This window comes from Strix aluco, chromosome 3, assembly GCF_031877795.1.
Source record: "Strix aluco isolate bStrAlu1 chromosome 3, bStrAlu1.hap1, whole genome shotgun sequence".
In the NCBI taxonomy this organism is placed as follows: Eukaryota; Metazoa; Chordata; class Aves; order Strigiformes; family Strigidae; genus Strix; species Strix aluco.
Genome location: NC_133933.1, coordinates 115,633,096 through 115,656,249, shown reverse-complemented (window position 1 = coordinate 115,656,249; position 23,154 = coordinate 115,633,096). Strand labels below are relative to the sequence as shown.

General features: G+C 37.3%; 1 protein-coding gene across 3 annotated transcripts in view; it reads right to left on the bottom strand.

Annotated features, from left to right (window-relative positions):
* The window catches only part of ASAP2 (ArfGAP with SH3 domain, ankyrin repeat and PH domain 2), a 93,064-nt gene that overhangs the window by 46,172 nt on the left and 23,738 nt on the right, over positions 1–23,154 (bottom strand). For all 3 annotated transcript variants that reach the window (XM_074820021.1, XM_074820022.1, XM_074820020.1), the window contains exons 3-5: positions 19,322–19,467; positions 10,297–10,371; positions 8,678–8,727 (exon numbers count right to left, since the gene is read on the bottom strand). In XM_074820021.1, the coding sequence (XP_074676122.1) occupies positions 8,678–8,727; positions 10,297–10,371; positions 19,322–19,467 (271 nt within the window). The remainder of the gene's footprint in view (positions 1–8,677; positions 8,728–10,296; positions 10,372–19,321; positions 19,468–23,154) is intronic.

Sequence of the window (23,154 nt, the reverse complement as noted above, 5' to 3'; positions counted from 1 at the left end):
TAAACCGACACTGACATCTACCAAATAATTCAAAGAAATAAGACATCCTTGATGCTATTTGATGGAGCTTCAGGCTCCATGGCTTCAAAAACTTTGGAGATGCTTTACAAAACAAACCATCTCTCAGTAACAAGTTCCAGAGATACATGATGGTGTATTTCACATTTACATTTCCTTATTATTTATACTTTTAGTCTCTAACTACATTTTCAGCTTTGTAATCAGAATTTAACCTGTTGTTTTGCTACAGTAATATGCTACTTCCTATCTGACTGATACTACAGGGCACTTTGTTTCTAGGGAAATAAAGAAACCACATATAGCAGTGTTGCAGGCAAATCATCTGAGTCCTAAAGGTTGGCTGTGTTTCCTATCCAAATGCAAGGGTCAACTCAGCTTCAAGTGTCACTCCACTGTGACATTAACCAAATCTTTCTGGCAAAGACAGTTCTACAGTGTACCACTGTGGGATTTCCAAATATTGCAGGGTATTTTCAGACAGATCAATTAAACAAAATTAAAAAGAAAATGGGAAACTCTACAAAAATCCTCTAGAAGCAATAAGAAGGAAGCAAATGTTTTGTAAAGCTGCTTTTCTTGAAGTTCGTGCAGCACATATCACATATATAGATTTTGCTGACTAAGATTAAAATCTGAGCACACCCCAGTCCATTTACAACACAGCTGCACATGACTAATATACAGTGAGCTCAGATTTGCATAACAGACAAGTAAAGCTGAAATACAGGATGAAGAATTACACAGAAAAGTAGATCAGATACAAAATAAATGGTCTTGCCTATTCAGTTTCCACTGTATGACTATTTGAACAGCTCCAATTTGAAAAGCAACTGGTTTTCAATATAAATTTTAATTTGTGTTTCAAAGAAATCGATTTTGTCACACAGATCATGGTATAAATAAACATCAAAGCAGGCATTTTTATTTTTTTGAACTTTAAAAAGGACAGGACCTATTTTACTGTTTAACATGCCAAAGACTGGTACTTATTTTCAGCCAGTGAACAAGGGTAAACAAAAAGAACACCCTGTGTACATGCAGTAGTAGTGAATTGGCTGGCTGGGCAGCAACTCTGTTTTTTGTCCTCTCCTTCCCCATAGAGCAGTAAGCCTGGCTGAGTCTGGATACATACATGAGAAGGTGCAGAGACTCAGAATAGTGCCTGGGAGGCACAGACTTGAATGGGGAGCACTCTGGAAAATGGAGTGCTTCCAAAGGCTATTTTGTTTGACAAAATAACACTATAAATTTTAATTTCAAAAATCTTTTCTTTGTCTAGTCTTCCTTTTCAGCCTGACTCTCTAACTTCAGCTTTGGCATCCTAGCCTTTCAGCAAAAGAGCCTCCATCTTATTTTCTCCTACTGTGTGTCAAGGCTGATGGTAAAGCATGACTCACTCTCTTATTACCCAAGTCCTGAATGAAGAAGTCATCCCTTCTCTCTGGAAATGCGGGAAAGCTTCTCCCTTTCCCTCATCCTGCACTGGAGGATGGGGAGAAAGAGAGCAGAATGAGCAAAACATGTCCAGATCTTTCCAGTATTTCATAAATAATTTCTGCAGATTCATTGAAAGCTTTTTCACATTCATTTTGCAGGTAATCTTTCAAAATAAAAATACTTAACATGAAATCTCAGGATCAAAGCAGTATGTTGTGGATGTTGTTTACCTGGACTTTAGTAAAACCTTTGACAGTTTCCCACAGCATTCTCCTGGAGAATCTGGCTGCTCATGGCTTCGACAGGCATACTCTTCGCTGGGTAAAAATCTGGCTGGATGGCCGGGCCCAAAGAGTTGTGGTGAATGGAATTAAGTCCAGTTGGTGGCTGGTCACAAGTGGTGTTTCCCAGGGCTCAGTACTGGGGCCAGTTCTGTTTATCAATGATCTGAATGAGGGGATTGAGTGCACCCTCAGTAAGTTTGCAGATGACACCAAGTTGGGTGGGAGTGCTGATCTGCTCGAGGGAAGGAAGGGATCTGGACAGGCTCGATGGGCTTGATGGACCAAGGCCAACTGTATGAGGTTCAACAAGGCCAAGTTCCAGGTCCTGCACTGGGGTCACAACAACCCCATGCAATGCCACAGGCTTGGGGAAGAGTGGCTGGAAAGCTGCCTGGCAGAAAAGGAACTGGAAGTGGTGGTTGACAGCCAGCTGATAATAAGCCGGCAGTGTGCCCAGGTGGCCAAAAAGGCCAATGGTGTCCTGGGTGGTATCAGAAATAGTGTGGCCAGCAGGACTAAGGAAGTGATCTTACCCCTGTACTCAGCACTGGTGAGGCCGCACCTCAAATACTGTGCTCAGTTTTGGGCCCCTCACTACAAGAAAGACATTGAGGTGTTGGAGCGTGTCCAAAGAAGGGCAAGGAAGCTGGTGAAGGGTCTGGAGCACAAGTCTTATGAGGAGCAGCTGAGGGAACTGGGGTTGTTTAGTCTGGAGAAAAGGAGGCTCAGGGGAGACCTTATTGCTCTCTACAACTACCTGAAAGGAGGTTGTAACCGGGTGGGTGTCAGTCTCTTTTCCCAAGCAGCAAGTGATAGGACAAGAGGAAATGGCCCCAAGTTGTGCCAGGGGAGGTTTAGATTGGATATTGGGAAAAAATTTCTTCACTGAAAGGGTTGTCAAGCATTGGAACAGGCTGCCCAGGGCAGTGGTTGAGTCACCATCCCTGGAGGTATTTAAAAGACGTGCAGATGTGGTGCTTAGGGACATGGTTTAGTGGTGAACTTGGCAGTGTTAGGTTAATGGTTGGACCTGATGATCTTAAAGATCTTTCCCAACCTAAATGATTCTATGATTCTATTCCATGAGTCTATATTAAGATTACCTTCTTTATCACTTTCATTCTATGCCACTATTTTCAAGATTTATCTCCACTTTGACTTATGTACATGCTTCAAAAGGAAATGTGACAGAAATACCTACAATCTATGAATATCAGTGATCTGCTGAGTCAAGTTAGTGTTCTGAAGAACTAATTTGAGAAAAGCTTGCAGAATTTTCAGATAATTTTTTCAGACATCGTTTAAAAAACAAGTCTACCGAACTGGAAGCATCATCAGTTAATCAACCAGCTACACAAACATCTTCATAGAAGACTGTAATAAGAATTTGTGCGTTCTTGCATTGACTTCAAATGGTTCAGAAAGAAATCATTAATGATAGAGTTATATCCAGACATGAGCACTTGCGTTTCTGCACAGTAACATAATGCACCCCACCTTACAGCCTTGATCTTGTAATCCCATAAGCATATTCAAACAACTTGTCTCTTCGCTCAGTTGTGCATAACAGACCTCATGCCCAGCTTTTAAAAGGAGAATGGCAAACGAGGAGAGAGACCTAGCCTTCCCAGGAAAAGCCTGTTAGTTTTCATTAAGCATTTATGTTTCCTAGCATTAGCACAACACTTATTAGCAAAGGACTTCTGAAGATAATATATATTTACAGGCCTAAAAAGAAGACACCTCTATTAAAAAAATTAACATTTCTTTCTTTTCAGGAAAGACAGGTTTATGTTTGGAATACAGACACTACTATTCAGCTCAAAAATGAGTAAATAATACGCTTCAGTAAGTTTATGCTTCTATTTCCTGTGCAAAACTGATACAATGTCTTTACCTCAACATCTACCACAACAGGACCAATTAGACAGAAGAATGTGGATGAAAACTGGCTCACTGCCTTGTTGAATATGGTCTGCCTGCTGGGAGAATGAGCAGTTTTTATGACATGTGTACTCCTTCCCCATATGCTCCCCCGGCGCGTCTGCCATTAGTGTTTAAGTACATGGGGGAAAGCAACTGCCTCATAACAAAAAGAGCCAGTCTGCACCAATTCTACCAAAAGGACAGAGCCAGCCTAGTCCCGCTGTGGTGCTGTAGTGGCAGGCAGCATCACACAGCTCTTCTATGGGAAACAAAGACTGTAACTGAGTTCCTAAGAGAAATGCACTACTTTTAACCACTTTAAAGCTTTAAAAACATTTTAAAATCTTTATGGTTTCAACTGAAGCATGTTAATGACTGATGGTGAGAAAAGACAAATTATTCATGAATGTCACCTCAGGACATTCCCAATTTTTGATTGAGGTAAACTGGCATAAAAGCTATGGGTTACTTGCTCCTCTTACTCCCTTATTCAAGAACAGTCCCAAGGTATAAAGAAAAATGGATCCAGCCTCCCTCAGTTACTTCAGCTAAGGTGATCTTCAGGAAAATGCTCCAAGAACTTAGGTAGCTACAGGACAAAGAAGTTGCATAGTAATCAACATTGATGGACAGTGATCCAAGATCATAAGAACAGATCTTAACATCACCCTTCCAAATAAGACGAGATACATAGTAATTTTTAAACACACTTAATATCATACAAAGCTTGAAGTAACAGTTCAGAAATTGTTAAGGGGAAAAGCAAAACAAATGCCATTTTTTAATTAACTGAATTTCTTTTCAAATAGGTCACACTTGGGTATATTAGCACCTGGTATGTCATCACAAAGGTGCAAGTAAGAGAGATGAGATATTGAGGAAAATAAGCTCCAATTCTTCCTTATAAAGACAGACTATCAAGACAGAAATCAGGATGAAGACACTGTCACTTCTCCACAGGCTACAAAAATAACACTTTGATATCTGGCGCTTAGCTTCACAGGTCTGTACTTGTGACTAGGAAATGCAGATGAACGGTATGATTTTAACCATATGATACAGAGGGATATGCAGATAAAGAGCAGTGTAGCAGCCTTAAATGGTTTGTGAACCCAAAGGGAAAAGAAGAAGAAAGAAAAAAAGAAGAATAAAAAGATACTCACATATTTGAAAAAGTATCACTGGAAAAGATAGCTGACTAAGCATAAACCTACAACTGGTTGTAGGCACAGTCCAAACAAGGAGTCATCTAAGGTAACAGATTGAGGAAGGCTGAGCAAACCTCTGGCTATCAACACCTACACCCACCATCCCACTCTGACAACACAAGCTGTAGGCGAGACTGAGGTTAGCTCTCCCAGTCCCTTTGCCCTTTTTGTTAGGCAGAGACTGTGAAGGTATTACAACAAAGAAATTCAATTCATGATTAAGAACTCTGCATCCACTCACAGCTACAGATGACCAAAATGCACAGCTATAAGGAAGTTCAGATCCATTTGGGACAGCCACAGAATCAAAACAGTTACTATCTCAGGAAACCTCAGTGGCATATATAATAGCAACCCAGCAAAACCTCACTGTTTTCCTATGTCCGAAATGTACTAGATGACAAAGCTGACCTGAACAGATTCAGGCTCAAATTAATATTCTCACCCTAGCTTCAAATTCACATTATTAAACTTCCCATCTCTGATTTGTAAAGACCAACATTCAATAATGACAGCTGGCAACATCTCAACTCGTCTGTGAACTGATCTTACACACAAGAGCATCTGAGAAATCCCACAGTCCTACTGCAGGGGCGGGGTCTCAGGGAAGTTCCAGTTTGAATTTAACTCAACAGAACTATGGAAAATTGGTCTACAACTTAGCAGAAGTGAGGTGGCTTGCAGTGAAAAACAATATTCCCTGACTGCCAAACTTAAGCCACAGTAAGTAATTAAAACACCCGTTGTTTTAAAGAATTTTCCCGTACATAGAATTCCCAGGCTCTCTATCCCAAGCCTCAAGCAGATGATCCTTTGGTCTTGATCAAAGTGAAGGAGCCCAACAGTTTAAACTAAGAGCTTTGAACTCTAGAATACTGATGCGGAGCTTTCATCTAACCACTTAAAAAAACTACAGCACACAGCAATGGTACCAGCCCACCACCTAGAAATATCACAGAAAATGGTAATGGATCTGAAAGAATTTCCTGATGAACATGTGCTACCTTCAGTTTTTGCGTGTTGAATAACCTGACACATAAATGACTTAGAAATAAGCATTGTCAAGGAGGTGTACTTCATTTGTTAAAAAATCTTGCAGATTTTTTACAAGTTACAGAGGTAACTTGGAAAGGCTTATCTCCTTATAGTGGAAAAAGGAACCTGTTTTGGATCAAAAACCAAGCATCCTAAAACTAAAGTCAAAAAGCAGGCTTTCTAAAGGACTGTTGGTTAAAAGGAAAAAAAAATAAATCTCATGGTATCTTACAAGCAGCATTGGATTCAATCCCACAGATAGAAAGTAAACAGAACGTCAACATCACATTTTCAGGTCCTGAATGAAATAACATACACAACAATGTTTCCAGGTATCTACTGTCCTTAAACTCAGATGAAAATCCCCAAATATACATATTCAAATACACTTTCTATGGGCATTTTTACTTCTCAAGTACTTAACTAAGTTAAAAAACAAATAAAATCTGGAGTACCTGACTCTGAAACAGATCACCTGCTCTGACCAAACTGAGGATCAAAGTACAAATTTACATCACTGGAACATACTCATCCTGGAGAATATTCTATCAGAAATTCTAAAAGCATCAGAGATCTTGGTCCAGTAGTAACAGTGTTCTTTGTATATGTCCCAGCACCATGCAAATGTACTTAAAATTCTGCACATAAACTTTGTGGGATGCCACTATGAATAAGTTACACATAAGTAAACAAGCTTTCAGATCCAGCAATCAAGCACTAGTAGACAATAGCAGACTAAATTACAGGACTGTTCTTTATGGCCCATCCTCAGAGATCAACTACTGTCATGGGCAGTGATGAGAAATCTTAATTACTTCAACAGCCGGTAACTGGCACAGCATCAAATGACATTGTTCACTGGTATTAAGAACACAAACACTGGAGCCATCACAATCTTCCAAGGATTCAAACTATTAGACTGGAGGTTTATCTCAATATTTCAGAATGTCTTGTTGTGAAAAATCTAGCTATAGCTAGGCAGTTTCAAAAACCAAAACCCACTCAGGTCCTCCTCACAAACTGAGCCTAGAAAGCAGTAATTAGACCGTTCTCATTGTTATTCACAAAAGGAATAATGAAATTTAGCTAACTCGCTAAACTTGTTGCTTTTGTGAGTAAACCATTTACAGGAACAATTTCTGAAGACTGTTTGCACACGACTTCAGATGGAGCAACTCAGTGGGCACCAGAGAATCATTATAACTTTGTGCAATTAAAAAAATATTAAAAAATGGTGCTAGATTCTCAGCCAATCTAGGTGGCTGGGGATCCGCAAGTTATTTATGTTAAACAGTGTCATCATATGTCATTCTTCTGGACCTGTATCATCAGAAATGGTCTGATACATGCAGCATTATCTCAGAAGATCAAAGATGCTGGATGTGTGACATGAAACTTAACCGATAGTCACAATCCAAGTTAATACTGGAACAAGGAATAAAACCTTCTACGAAATTCAGTTGTGCTGATACAATTGACTTTGCCAATTCAGGAAACAACTGTTCCTGATGTAGGGCACTAAACCACTTGAAGATTTACAAGGTACCAAAATTAATTATGTTTGATCTTAGGTGCTTTGTTGACTCATTTGATTCATTTAGCTGGATATAAAACTCTGTTATTAAAACTGATTTTATAGCTGTTTATACTGTGCATCAGGTACCTTCAAATAAGTGGGTTATGGTAAATTGGGCTAGACACACAACATGAGACACACTTGACAACTCATCCATTTCTAGTACACAATACACCTGCTGAGAGCATCCAACCTTGGCATTAAATGCAGAGAACATCCGTATCTCTAAACAAACTGCACTAATTAAATGTGATTTACTAAGATCCCTGGCACTGGATCGATCTGGAATCATGTGCAGTTTTGGAATGGTAGCAGCAAACAGCCCCAACAGCCTTACCAGCTCGTTGGTAAGTACCGAAGGCTCAGCATCAAATAAGGTCTTCCTAGAGACCTCAGCACTGGGCACAGTCTCATAAGTTGTGCTAGAGTCAGAGACATTACAGAGTGATTACAATCGTTTTAGGCTAACAAATCCAGAACTAAATCTTGACTTGCATACGCTTGACACTATGTAAGACATTGCAAAGCACTCAGGCATGAAGTATATAATTTACTGTGTGCTCTTCAACTAAAGAAACTTGTTAATTATAGTGAATTAGTAATTGATAAGGAGAAGAAAAAAACCACCACCAACAAATGCTTAAAAGGACATCAAGTACAATTATGTTGGAGTACTTTTGGTAATTAAGGATGAAAACACAGGGTGGCTAAGTTTTTATTTTATACAGTAGTGTCCTCCAAAAGCAGAGGAAAGCAGGAACAAAGCGGACTTTCACATGTAGTAGATTATAGGATATTAATATGGATACTACCAAAAATTTAAAACAATTCTTTCCCAATTAAAGCAAAACTTTCTCAATTGAAGTGGAAGAATATTCAGTGGAAGAACATACACTGGGAGATTATGCTCATTACTTGGAACTTCATTAAGCAAAGAGGTCTACCACAAACACTGTCACGGCACATACACGCAAGACAATTTACTCATTAAATAAGTTGTATATTACAGAATTTGAAATGACTGTGTCTATGCACTTGTATTTTCACACAGCTCCAGTTTTTAATAAAAAAAAAACCAAAAAGCTCAGCTTCCCAGCTAGGACTTCTGGCTGGGACCTTAACATTAAATAATGATCTCTATAGATCTCAGTTATACTTCCCTTTTATTTAAAAGTTTAAAAGATACATACACTTTTGTTTCATAGTCCTTCCAAGCTTTATCAAAGGGTTTTTTTAGGTCCTGTCAAGAAAAAAGAAAAAAATACAGTTAATTTTATGTACATGAAAAATACTGTGGATCTAACAATGAAGACACACCTTGGCTATTTAGAGTTTCTACCAGAATAAGGGACTCCACTCTTGAATAGCTCACCTAAGGATTGCGTAAAAATAATCTTGCACACAGGAAAAACAATCTTGTACACAGAATTAATACACTCATGTTTTTAAAAGTATCCCTAGGATGCTTTTTACAGCTCCATTTTACTCCTTAAAAGGCATAACCACATGTCATCTGAAGAGCACACTATGTAATTAATCAAATCAGCTATTTTCTCATCATTCCATCTCTGGCCTCACTGGAAAAAAAGTGCCTGTCCTGAGGCGGAGATACAGCCTTGCCTAAGGACTTGATTCATCCCACTAAAGTTAAAGAAATCAATTTCCCACTGACTTAATGGGAACAATACAGGCCATACGGCTCGACATAACTAAATCTGTGAGAATTCTGAATTACTTACGTGCCAAATTCCTTTATTTTTTCCCCTCTGAAGAAGCCAATTTAGATAAAATAATCTTAACAAGTTGTAAAATTATTTCACTGATGTCTAAGAATCCAGCAGTTAAAATTCTGCTGGAGTTCAAGAGATCAGCCAACTCCAAAAATGTATTGTTAACTGTCAGATACTGGAAACACTTCGCATCTACAGATTAGGAACTAATTCTTACAAATCAGCTAGTTATTCCGACAATTATGAAATTAATTAAAGCAGCATTTGATTATTTTCTCAAGTCAGGAACATGCAGCAACACTGTACTGTAATAAATGTATTTATTCTGACATAGAAAAAGAGAAGAACAAGAGGAGTGGAATGTGGTAAGCAAGCAACACAAAGCTAATAAGCCTATCTTACTAAATAATCTATTTTCCTCCAGTAATTTACAGAGACCATTTTTAGTCTGTGTACTTTTTTCTTCCTCCTCCAATGGCCTAGAACAATAGCTGCCAGTCACTTCCTGTTTGCTCAGTAGTAAATGAAGTGTAAGCCAAATAAGTTTGTTGACTATAGGCTTTGAATTTATTATAAACATACCATCATTTGAGTCCTAAGTTGATATTATTTCAAATAGGAAATACCCTCAGGGCACAAATAGATTTCAGCTTTGTTCAGAAAAATCCTATGCTCATGCACTCTAATGTGTCTTTCTTAATAATCTGTATAGTTCCAGGTAAATTTAGAATGGTAAATAAATATATTAATAATAATACTTTTAAATAAAGTACTATCCCCTTCTCCACTAAGTAAATGTCTAAATTCTTACACCTCTTTTTCTGCTTATCTTCTATATTTCAGGGTTGTCTTTAAAACTTCTCAAGTGTTTTGTATACAGAGCCAACAGCATGCTTATACGAAACCACAGACAGAAGGGATGACTCAATTCACACATATCCCAAAAAACCTCTATTGTTTATTAAGCTAATATGTTACTTTACTGTCCCGTGCCTTCCATCAAATAAGATTAATACACTATCTAAATGTATTTATTGTACCAACAATAATTTTATATATAAATAAGAAGATAAACATACCCCCTTTACTCCTTTCAGGTCTCCCTTCAGCAAACTGTCCAATGGAAAAGTGATTATGTTGTTCATATTCTGAATCTGTAACAAATTACATCAAAACATTTAATGTATTTTAAACGCAGAACATATACTCTCTCAATTCACACATTTCAGGAAGTTTCACAAGGAAATTTTGCGTATTATTCTCCTAACCCTGCATTATGAAGATGTTTAATCAGTACAGGCAGTAATCAAAGATGGAGGCAACATGAGTTAATTAAACCTACACTGGAAACACTATAACCCAAGCCAGCAGGAAACCTGCAGAATTACTGCTGCTGATAAAATATCTCATCCAACAGTGACTGCAAAGAAAACCCACTAATTTTTACATTACCTGATTTCACTGTTTAAATTATATGAAAACAATCATACAGTTTTTCAGAACTTACATACTTTAAGTTCATCAGTATATTTTAAATTAATCCTGTTTATTTTCCCATCTCTTCAGACTTATTCCATAAAATGCATCTTCTATTCTCAGAATACATGGCATCTTACTCTGACAGAAGTTATAAAGAGAAAAGAATGCTGGCCTGTAAAAAAGCCACTATTCAGATATTTTCCATGTATTTTTATAAAGTAATACATCTGCCTTATTTATCTCATACAAACTCCAAAACAAGGATTTTATGAGGTCTTGAGTATGCAAGTAACTCGAGTAAATTCAAGAAGAAAAAAAAAATAATTTCAAATTAATACAACAGCAAAATAATCATGGTTTTAGATAAGTATCTGTATGATAATATTTTATACAGAAAAAGAAAGACAGTAGGAATAAGACTGTAAGTAGCATACACCAGGAAAAGAAAGACTTCATGTCCAATCCTTTATGATTCAGGGAAAATGTTCAAAGTATGGGCCATGATGTCTAGGCACAGAATTTAAACTGTAATAACTCAAAACGGATTGCACTAAAGGGTAAAAACTGGAGTATTTTAGAACTAGATGATGGAAAAAAAAAATCAGGATTAACTTTTACAGCAGTTTGGTGAAGACTGCCTTTGGATGGGTTTCTTTTCTGATGTTATTGTTAGCTGTTCTTTCAAAATGTGATTTTTTTCAAGAAGGACTGAAATGCATATATGAAGATGGATTTCAAATGTTCAAAGTACAGAAAGAACTATGCATCATGTAGCAACAATTGCTTCTGTTTTTTCAGGAACAATGTCAGGAATATCAAAGTTCCCGTAACCCATCTAGAGAAGAAAGAACACTAACAGGAACTTCAAGAAAAATTATTTCTAATTGTGATGCTTCAGTCTCCTCACAATGGAAAAATACAAAACATTACCACACAACAGTTCTTTGGTTGCCTCACTAGGACACAGGGGTCCCATCCCCAGTGGTACTCAACAGCTGCTATTAAGACAAACAAACAAAAAAAGCCCCCAAACCCTCACCCTTCCTCTTCAAAAGATACTACCTGAAATTTCATACATCAATTTTAAAGGTTAATCAGGTTGCCTCTGAATGGGAAGGTTGAAGAAATACAGAAAATCTGTTCTTTTAAACTCTTACCACAAATCACATTTCCTCTCCTCCACCCTACTTTTCCTCCTCCCCAAAAAGCTGCAGGACTCAACCACAGCCTTTAGAATCAACAAGTTAAATTTCAACTCTCTGTGGGGTTTTTTTTAAATAATTCCTATAAAAATTGAATGAGCACCATCCACATATGCTTAGTTGGCAGTGCTGCAAACTATCCACCTCATAAGTACTCAATAGTACCACAACATCAGCATATCAACATAACCATGCTCCAAGTTACTAAAATTATATGTTGTAGATATAGGAGGTAAGTGAAAAGGTTTAAATCACACAAAACTTAGGTAAAAAAATAAAAAATTGCAGAAGACGACAGAGGAACATGTACACCTACGGACACACACATCCAGAACAGCTACCCAGGTGGAGAAGCAGAAGAGGTCTCATCTACGATATCATCCTATGCAAAGTTTTCTACTTTGTTAATCTATTTTATTAGTATGATGTAGTCGAATGCCTAACCTAAAGATCAATACTTTCATAGCCTCCGTTTAATTATTTTTCAAATCCAGATAACTAAGCACAAAGCAAGAATAAAGCATTTCTCAACGGGAGACTCAAGACAATTGTTTTTTCCTTAAGTTGGAAAAGAAAAAATGTCAGACCCTGAAGTATTATCCCAGACATATTCATGTAAACATCAATCAGCCTCCAAAACAGTTCTGGATGTTTCTTAGAATTTCAAGTCATGGGGCCTGAAGTCCAAAGCAACTTCAAAAAAAGGATAGGTGAAAAACACCAACATTCTTCTTAAAAGTTTGGAGAATATTTGCCAATTCAAATTAATGCCTTTTGTGTGCTATTGCCTGTATATTACTATCAGTCTGTTGTATTCTCTATGCTCCTATTTTATTTCCAACAAATGTGAACATCCATAATGCATAAACTTGTCATTATTAATCTAGTTAGATGATTCATACTTGCTCGTATTTATAAATCAGCAAGCAATACACAGAAGAAAGATCTTACATGTTTTTCCCCTCTTTCTTGAGAAGCTTAAGCTGAAGTATCTAAAAATATAGACCCATTTGCAGCACACAGAGAAGCATTAATATGCTGCAGCTCCTACTCTGTGTGTATATAGGGAGCTAAAATGTATACAACTGCCTCTACATTTTGACTATTTTATGTTTTAAAATATTCTTTAAAAAGAAACATGCACAAAGATGCAGGAAAGCTTCACAGAAATTAAAATCCTGTGCCAGAGGAACACTAGCAAGTTCCATGTGTTTTAAAAAAAGAGAAAGAAAAAAAATAATAGCTGACCTGGTTTCCACTTCCAACACTGCTGCTTTGGCAGACTTGCAGTTTTTCCCTGACAGCTTCCAACAAGATAAGATGACAGAGACACGGTAATAAATTAAAACTTCCTAAGTTGGAGAACGCTCAGAGGAGAAGAAGAAATGGCAGGAGGGAGAACGTAAAAATAAACAAACATGTAGCTGCCAGAAGCGATGGCAGAGGCAACAGGCAAGCCAACATTTGTGAAGAAGAAAAAATATTTTCAAGTAGTCTAAGAGCCTATGGCTAAACACTGAAGTTCTTAATTTGCCAGCCCTCCTGATTACTTTAATGAGTCTCTTCCAGAACAGCTTTGGATGCTGGTGCCTGCAGTACTTCAATAGGTTTTGTTTTCTAAATCCAAGCAAAAAAAAAAAAAAAAAAGCCTCTTCACTACTTCAGAAGTTAAATACTTTTCTTAACACACTGATAAACAGAGCAGACCTTAAAACATTTTCAATTTAAACTAAAATTCCAGCAGTTGAACACTGTATGATATGACTCCTATTACCATTAGTAAATTCTAGATGTAGTCTGTGTACTTGGCTGTGGGCTTCTCAATCACCAGTGAACTCGGGTGTGCACAAGTGACAGTAGTACTGCTTGCTGACAAATCATTGTCTAAGTTATTTTCATTTTTTAATGGCAAGTACTATTGGATTTAATACTTTCCAAGATTTTTCCCAATGATGCGAGCTTTAGTAGGACAAGACCAACACAGCAGGGAGCAAGTGGAAATCAGAACATCTGCTATAGATGAGACACTGTTTGTCTGAACTTTAAGCTTTCAGCATCTAAACCCAAGACTTCAGAAAATCATGTAACATAAAGACTTCTAGCACAAACTTTCATCTTTGCAGCATGCCTCCCTCCCGCGCACAAGTACACAACACTGCCTTTCTGCTGTCCTCACCCCCTGCCCCACCTGCAGAGCAGTGGTGTGTCCCATAGCCCAAGCTGTGTCCCACCAGGCGGGTGGCTGAGGTGGCACATCACCCACCGCCCACGTATGCCATAGGAAAAGTGACTGCAGCGAAGCAGGAGCTGAACACCCCTAAGTGCCCACACGGAGCTGCTGGCTCAGCTGGCTAGAAAAATGCCTTCGCACAAGATACCAAGTGTTACCACCGTGTACTACTTGGAAACAGCCCTTCTACTACCACCGATACACAAACTACAGGCTGGGAGTGTCTCTATTAGGAAGCGCAAGATGACAGGAAATATGTTTTTAAAGGTATTCTTAAAAGCATAAAGTGAAGAACTTTAAAAGCAAAGGAAGAAAGAGTCTTGAGGTTATTCCAGCCCATCTTCCTTGCCAGTGGAAGAGAATTCCCAATCGCACATTTTCTAATCTAGGTTAAAACACCTAAGTAGTAAGCTTCTATCGCTTTCTCTGGGACACTTCATCTAATATTTTCACAGTGAGATCCCATTTATATGCAATTTATTATTTTCCTCTTCCACAATCACAGTTATCTGTGAGGCAAACCATACATTTCCAATTCTTCTAAGCTTTCTTCATAAATCAACCTATTCAAACCCTGATCATTTTTTTACTGTCCTCTGAATTTCCTCCAGCTGGATCAATACCTTTTTGGCAAAGAAATAAAGATAAGATTCCAGGTGGAGCTGAATCCATGCCACTAAGGAGGAATTATTACATCTGGGTTTATATCTTTACAAGTGTAAATCAAACAGCACTGTTATTTTTTTTTCCTCTCACCATTAAGCCAGTCTTTCCTCAAGTGTATCAGTGAAAATCACAAACAGCACAACTTAAATCATTAAGCTTCACATACAATACTTCAACCTCAAATATGTGTATCTGTAGCTTTTTTTACATACTTAACTAAGTTGAGTCCTTCTAAACAAAACATGCTTGTGAAGGTTCAGGCACCAAACATTTTTTTAAAACCTTAGTCTGAACTATTACCCTGGAAAGAAAATTCTGGGCATAAATTTCTTAAGTTCATTGTATAATACAGAAAAGATATTTCCTTCAGTTTTGTTATTTGTTATCTTTTATATTTAAGCAAATCTCCTTTCTTCTTACATTTAAAAATTGAAGTAAAACAGGAGCATATGGTCAGAAAAATATTATCACTGTTCTTCCACTTCTCCTGGCTAAAAATTCAAGGATTATTAATAGAAAAACTTCTCACATAGAATCTCTTCCTCCCAGCTACCTTCCATGGAGTGGAAATATCAGATTCCAGTTCTCTCAATCCAGCATGTTTCATTAGCTTTAAATTTAAATAAATGATAAAGGAATTACAAGAGTATATAGAAGAATAGCAAATACAGAAAATGGAATTTGTTAAATAGCTACTTCATCTTCACAGATTCAAATCCCTTTTCAAGGAGTGCTGACAAAGATGACAGGCAACTACGGATTTTATTTCTTGGTGTAGCAATCTAAGAATAGGATTTAAAGGAAAAAATATTTAAAGTGCAAACATGTTGCAATGAGCCTTTCCTTTTCCTAACATTTTTCATATTAAGACTCTCACCTTTATCACTTGGTGCTAAATTTATTAGGAAGACAGAGTAATTAACACTATAATCAAGTGCCATACACACCTAACTCACCTGGGAACTGTGGGTGCTACCATTCAGTCAGGAATTAGCACCAAGATTACCATCAAGAGGCAATACTGTACATGCCCCAAAAGGTACCGTGTTACCTCTGAAAATGCTTATAGTATTTTCTGATAGTTGAGTACCAAAAAAGACATACTGATTGCTCAATCTTAAAAACATTTCTAATTCCGAAGAAGTCGAAGAAAAATTTGTAGCTTGATATTGCAGCTATGGGAAGAGAAAAAAAAAATGCACAGTATATCAAACTGATCCAAACAATGCAACCATGTTAGAAAGGCTACAGTGAGTAGTTACAAGGACCTGATATACAGTACATGTCAATTTATTTCTTCTCTTAAAGATGTGTTTTACAAATAATTTCAAATGTGAAGAACCAAGGTTCTTCAAAGTTTAACTATTTTTATTTATTCACTTTTAAATAGTGCATAAAATATGCACAAAAAAGTGCACACATAAAAGAAGCATAGCAAAACACATATAAAAAAACCCAAGACCTGAACTTTAATTTGAGTAGTTTACAGTTGAATAATTGGATTCCAAGAAAAAAACTTCAGCTGTTAATAAAATATTTTAAAGCATTGACACCTTGATATATCCATGAAAACATCAAAGTCTTTTGGGAAACCTTTACAAATATTAGAGAAAACAAGAACCTAAAACCCCTGTTAAAGTAGAACAACTTTAGAATGCCTTTCCTTTACCTTACTAAATACAAGTTTAAGGAAAATCTTTTTGCAGAAGCACTTGAGAGCTACAGCTCTAAATGCCACCCAGGCCAAGATCTGACAGAACACATCAGCTTCTAGAAACAAAAGCAAAATATATGACAGAGCAAAACTTGACAGTAGCCTTAAAGCTTTGCCAGTGTTAATAGCTTTGGCATCTGTTCCAGTCTGAACATGTCCTCTCACTTCCTTGCACATTCCCCACTCATTTCAGCTAAAATCTTCTGTGGAAATTCAGTGCCCTATGAAAATCCAGGCATGAGTCTATTTAAAAAGAATACCTTTCAGAATGTTTTTTTAAGAGCAGAAGGTTGTATAGTCCTGGCTACATTTTTGATGAAACTATTTGCAGCCAAGGTATGTTGGATGGTACAAGGAAACACCAGAGGAGAGGAATGTTTTTACTGCCAACATGCTTAAATCCTTCAGAGTTGGATACTTTACCACACTGTGCGAACGCACGGAGCTTGTTTCACATATGGCTATGACTATAAAAAATAGCACCTCAAATTATTTCCAGCTACTGTATAGGACTTTTTAGACTAGTCAATACCCTTGTAACCTCTTAGAAAACTAGACCTCCATCAGTGACCTTACAAACAGATTTTCAAAGTGACCAGTTACCAACAATTTATTCCAGGAGTATTAACTTCTAATAGGCAAAATTACATAAAACTATTATTTTGTTTTATAATTCTTTTACAATTAGAATTCTTTTACAATCAGAATTCTTGTTTACAAAATAGTATTTTCAAGCAATAATGAAGTTTCCGTCTTTTTGTCATATATATTTCTTTCCGGAGGAAACTAGTTTCCTTGAGAGACACCAAATTCAAGGACCATTAGGTTCCTCTATTTCTTCAGTTTTCCTTTGCTAGTCAGGAGAAAACAAAAAACTTCAAACTTCAACAATATGAAGCATATTAGGAAAGAGCAGAACCTTACAGAGACCTGTCCTTCACCAGACGGTATTAAAGAAGAGAGAAGGTGCCTGTGCTATTGCAATGTGTAAAAAAAATAAAAATTTACATTCATGTTCATGAAAAATTATTATTTGCTTCAAAAATAGAGAAAATCAGAATCACAAACTGAAAAAAACTAAAGACTTAGGTACTATCTCATGACATATCCTCTTATACATACAAACTGAATTAAAACTACATAGATACTAGTGAAAAAGCAGTACACAGTAAAAAGATTTAGAAATATTCCTTGGACAAGATACACAAAATGTTTACGTGGATAAGAGAAGGTAATAAAAACATGCATCCCACTTCCTATACATATTTATTTTGATTTTATTTTCCTTTCCAGTTTGTGTAAGAAAGTTATTCTTGTCAGAAACATTTTGCAAAGGTAGTAACTACTGTTTTTAAGAGAACAAATAGCTAAGCTTTTTTGTAAAACAGCGACATTTTTTAGCTTTTAAAAGTCTTCTTGAAATATAATACATTAAAAGGTTTTTCTGGAGAGGGGGTGCAGCTTTTAGTAGATTGCTTTTTAAAAGCACCTAAACATCACATTTCCCAGATCCATTTACCTAATGAAGTCACCATATTGCAATTAATATATGATAGTAGAGGGTTTTTTAGTCAACAGAAGGTATCAATTAGAAGACCCATTCTATTTCCCCTTCCATATGAGCAGTCTACCTCTGTATGGGAGACTCAGGATAACTGACTGACTCACACTCAATAAGAATGCCTCTTCTGATACATAAACTCATATAGTATTTGTACACCCAGAGATATTCAAATCAATATGACCAGTATGAAATACATTTCACTGTGGATAGATATATTCAGGGCTAGATTTCCTCTCATCAATATCACAATTAGGTAAAAAGAGAGGACACTATCAGGGAGTGAATAGGACTGCCCTAAATCCCACCAGCTGGAAACATTCCCCAAAGAACTGATTATGACCAGCTGGCTGCAAACTACAAACATTTGGTCTAGACTCACAAGAGCATTTGAAGTGTCTCCATCCCACTGATTTCAGCAGGCACAGACTTTTAAATGCTTGTAGAAATTTGGGTCATCTCCCCTTCCTAGACCCTGGTGTAAGGGTTCTATGGTTTCAAGTAAATTTGGGACTCAGACATGGGAAAGCTCTAGCTAGTGGGATGTCATCAGAATCTGCTCTCCTTGTGCCCTCTGATTAATGTGAAATTGAGGCTGAAAATTCTCCATTCATAATTAAAACTCCCGTTCTTCCATTTGGCTCCATCCCATTTGGCTCACTGAAGAATGCTTTTAAGCCTTACTGGCTTCAGTTGCAGGATTGGTCCCCAGTGGGCACTACTGCCATTATAGCATTATGTTTGATTTTGTTTTCCTGACTCTCTTCCCTGAGAAGCAAGAGACTCTCTCTTCCGGGGACACTAAAATCTCCCTTTATAAATACAAATGGAAAGTGGGAAAAAGTGAAGTAAAAGCAACATGAGCACAGAGTAAACCAAGTTGGGTTTTGATGGTTTCACAATTTTAAGGCAAATTGATATGGGTGTTTTATAATATATGTTATAACTACTTTATTGTGGGAAGCTTTTAGACATGAGAATTGTTGGAAAAGGGGTTTTTTGTTGGGTTTGTTTGGGTTTTGTGGTGGTTTGTTTTTTGTTTTTCTTTTGGTTTGGTTTTTGGTTTTTTTGAGTTTTGCCAGGGGAAAAGCTAGGGCATGAGGCATTTTTCCAAGCTGGGAATTTTTTAATTTTTTAAGAACTGTGGTTACTAAAAACCCAATTGTCTTTAACATGAAGAGCTACTAATTCAGAAACACAGCCTTTGTAATGGCCTTAAAATTTCAACATGTTTTTCTTAAGTAATTCTTACCAAATTTTTGAAGAGTGCAGTTAATTCCTTTGTAAACACAGAAAATTTTAAAAACGCTGTTCCCAAATCTGGGTCGTCCCTGCAAACACAGTTGCCTCCAAATTTCTCCAGTGCTTGCGTATACTGTTCTTCATTTTCCACATGAGCTTCAAAAAGAGCAAAACATGAAAATATAATCAGTAGATAGAAGGTTATTGAAATTACAATTGATTTTTTTTATTAAAAATACTTTTCAGAAGATCTCTTGATACAAATGTTTACCTGATAAACATTTCTTATTTATATTTTAACATTGATATGCCAGAAATATGACATATCTCACTAATTCTAGTTTACATGTATCTACCCACATGCTGTACAAAGGACAATGTGTCGTCAAGACAAGACAATCATCTGACAGATATCCACTCTAGAAAGACCCACAATATTTCTGCACCAAACTGGAGAACGCATAACTATTCCCAACTCCTGTAATGAACTTTTAGAGTCTTTTATTAACACTCTCTAATTTTAACTGTGTGCTGAACAAAGAAACAGAAGAGACAAAGTGTGTTGGCAGAGTCCTGGATCTTACAATAGAAGGCAATAGAATAGATCAAATAAGACTCTCAGGTCATCTTAGGAAATGGGACTACAAACTACACTACAGATGCTGGCAAAACCTGTATCTATGTTAGCTCCCTGATTCAGAGCAGCAGTGGAGATTTGAAGCAAGTCCCAGCAGTCTGCATTTACAACAGGCCAGTTCTCAAAGCAGTTTTGGTTCACAACAAGTAGATTCCCTTCCGACACAACGAAACCAGCTGCTCTGCCCCAGAAGTGGTCCAGCGCTTAACGGAGACAGCAGGTTCTGAATCACAGTGTGGGCTGCACCAGCGCAAGTCACCCAGCCTAACACTTCTGCCCTTCAGAAGGCTTTGAGCTGCACGTGTTGGGGGGTTATTCAGCCCAGGGAATGAGATGAAATCTAGGCCTAAAGCAAGTTCCCCTGATTCAAATATAAAGGAAATCTGAGGGGCCTCAGTCTTAACTACTTTGACCTACTGATTCACTCCTAGGACAGCAGATTACTTGCTTGTGTAGGCAGGCATTAAAAGTCCCTGTCAAATTGATCTGTGGAATAAAACAAAAAGTCTTTCTGAACCCAAGCTTAGTGACCATGTCAAGTTTGAGCACATGGACAAAGCACACCAAGTTGGCACCTGAGGAAGTTAATGCCACCTATTTCTTATTCTAGCTGTGGCCAATTTCTAACACTTCAAAGGAAGTAAGGGAAAAAACCACAACCTAGGAAACAAATTATGCATTAGTAAGAACAAAGACTCTTTCTTGGTCATTATAATGAGATCAGCATAAACCCTGAAGATTATTTAGAGAGGATTAATCTGTTCAAACAAGCAATAACCCAGTTTCATTTCAAGTCCATTTGTACATGTCAACACATTTAATATCCAAAGGATTCTTGATGTAATGCCCTTTCTCCAAATTTCTATGAATTAGTTATACAACCTGTTCAATAAACCTAGCACACTCCAACTTAACAAAAAGCCTGTCTGTTCACCTACCTATTTGGACAGCTATTCAAGAACTTTATTTCTCAAGTAGCTACAAATTTCCTCGAACTGCCAATATATGACTAAAACTCTGTGGAGTAGTGGTATAATATCATGTAATTACACTGTCATAATGTACATGCAGAACTGAAGTCACACAAACAGCATTAATAAGTTTCTACTCTGAGTGCTTGAATTTGCAGCCTGTAAAAATTATTTTTTAAACTGAATGGCTATATGCAAACTGTATGCAAACTAAATCCTAGCACTGAACTCTACTTACTTTTCCACAGCATCAACAGCAGGGGCTGAGCACTTACGAAACTTTTTGCTACTTGAGCTGTAAGATGATGTAAGGATGTTCAACTACGTGTGACACACACACCCGAACAAACTTTGAACCAACTGGCACAAACAGCAAAACACGGGATGTGGCAGTTGCAACTCCTCTAGCTCACACAGCTACCCAGTAACGTGAAATATTTCCATACTGCTTTCTGTATTCTTACTGCTTTCTGCATCCAACTTAGCACATTTGAACCCAGGTGAGGGTGGAAGTCAGGACACAATTCATATTGCAAAAAGAGAAAGCTGCCACTGCATGAAAAGAAGGTGAAAAGGCTGCTACCATTAATTGTTGTAGTTAGATGTGCAATCAGCAGCTGAACCATACTGACTTTTTACCTTAGGAAACAAGAGCTTTCTATTCCATACAGTACCCCCAAGAGTTTTCTATTCCCCAGCATCCTAGGGACCACTCTTCTGGATCTATGCATCAGATTAAACAAAGCCAACAAACCAGCAGCTCAACAGCAGTTCTGAGACACTTCTCAGAATGCTGATAGTAGTTATCGCAGCAATACTATTAGCTGAGCTGGTATTCCACAAGTGCTTCTGAAGAACAGAAAACTGTATTTTTTCCATGGAACCCTCCAAAATATTCTCCCTGCCCTATGGTTTCTTCCTGATGGATTTTAAAAGTTTCTCTACAAACGAAGGGTTTGGAATCTAAAAAAAACCAAACAAACAAAAAAAAGAAATCTGAGCCAGGTTTGTTTGAGAGTTTAGAGGCTTTTTTAAAGTAAGAAACTAAATTATGTACAAATCGGAGTCAGTATGTAATCTTTCTAAATTCACACATGAAAAAAGAAAGCCAAAACACGTATACTCAATACTCAGGGAACCTATATTCAAAATCCAGTAACTGTGTTCTTATGAGTGCAGGGCCATAGTTTTTGCTTTGTCAAAAGAAACCCCAAGGGCTGGCAAGTGGCTGAGTTAGTGATATTTCTGCTGGAAGAAAAGAAATGCCTCCAAACCTTTATTGTCAAGATTGGGCAGCATGAATTTAAAAATTAGGCAAGGTACTGATTTTATGCAAAAAATGTAGTGATTTGCTACAACGCTCTAACAAGCACACTGATTATGAGGCATAGTCAAGCACTCAAAAATTTAAAAAAAAAAAGACAAAACACCACCAAAAAACAGAAGAAAGGGTGCCAAGTAAATATGTAACAGGTAACACAACTCCAGATGAATCTTAAACTGGACACTTCACGATCTAAAGATAACATCTTCATTACACTAGGCAAGAAGGAACTTCCTTTCAATCAGCTGATAAGAATTATACCACAACAGCAGTTCTTGTTATAACCTTATATCTAAACACCAACATGCCCACAAGTTCTGTCAGATACTGGTGGCTCTCCAAGGTCGCCAGGTCTACCTATTTTGCATATAATACAGGTTTTGTTAGCTATAATTTCTATGAACTGCAAAGCAAGAACAAAAGCCAACAGAATGCTGTTTCTTATTCACAAAATTCTGCCGATCCACAAAAACAAAAGCTTCAGTTATTTTTTCAAAGAAGATAAACACACAAAACTCCATGAGATTGGTACCATATAAAAACGTGTGCAGCAATAGTTCTTTGTATTTTTACATTGTAAGTGAAATATCTGACTTTGTGCATCATGACAATAAAAATTGCAGCTCATCAGCTCTCTCTTGTCATGAAGTTCTCAACATACATAACTAGAAGCCACCAGGAAGGGTGAGTTTCACAAAGCAGTAGAGCCAATGTAGCTTATTGCTGCCAGAGAGTAATTTCACCCTCCCATGCCCTCAGCTCTCAATGATACATATGCCTTACCATTTCAGATGCTCATCTAATCCCAGTTAAATTGATTTCACTGTATATGCAGCTTTATATGTGCTAAAAATCGGGATCTGCCAAGCACCAGGGGTGGCAGAAGGAGCAGGTAGCCAAGATCTGGTAGA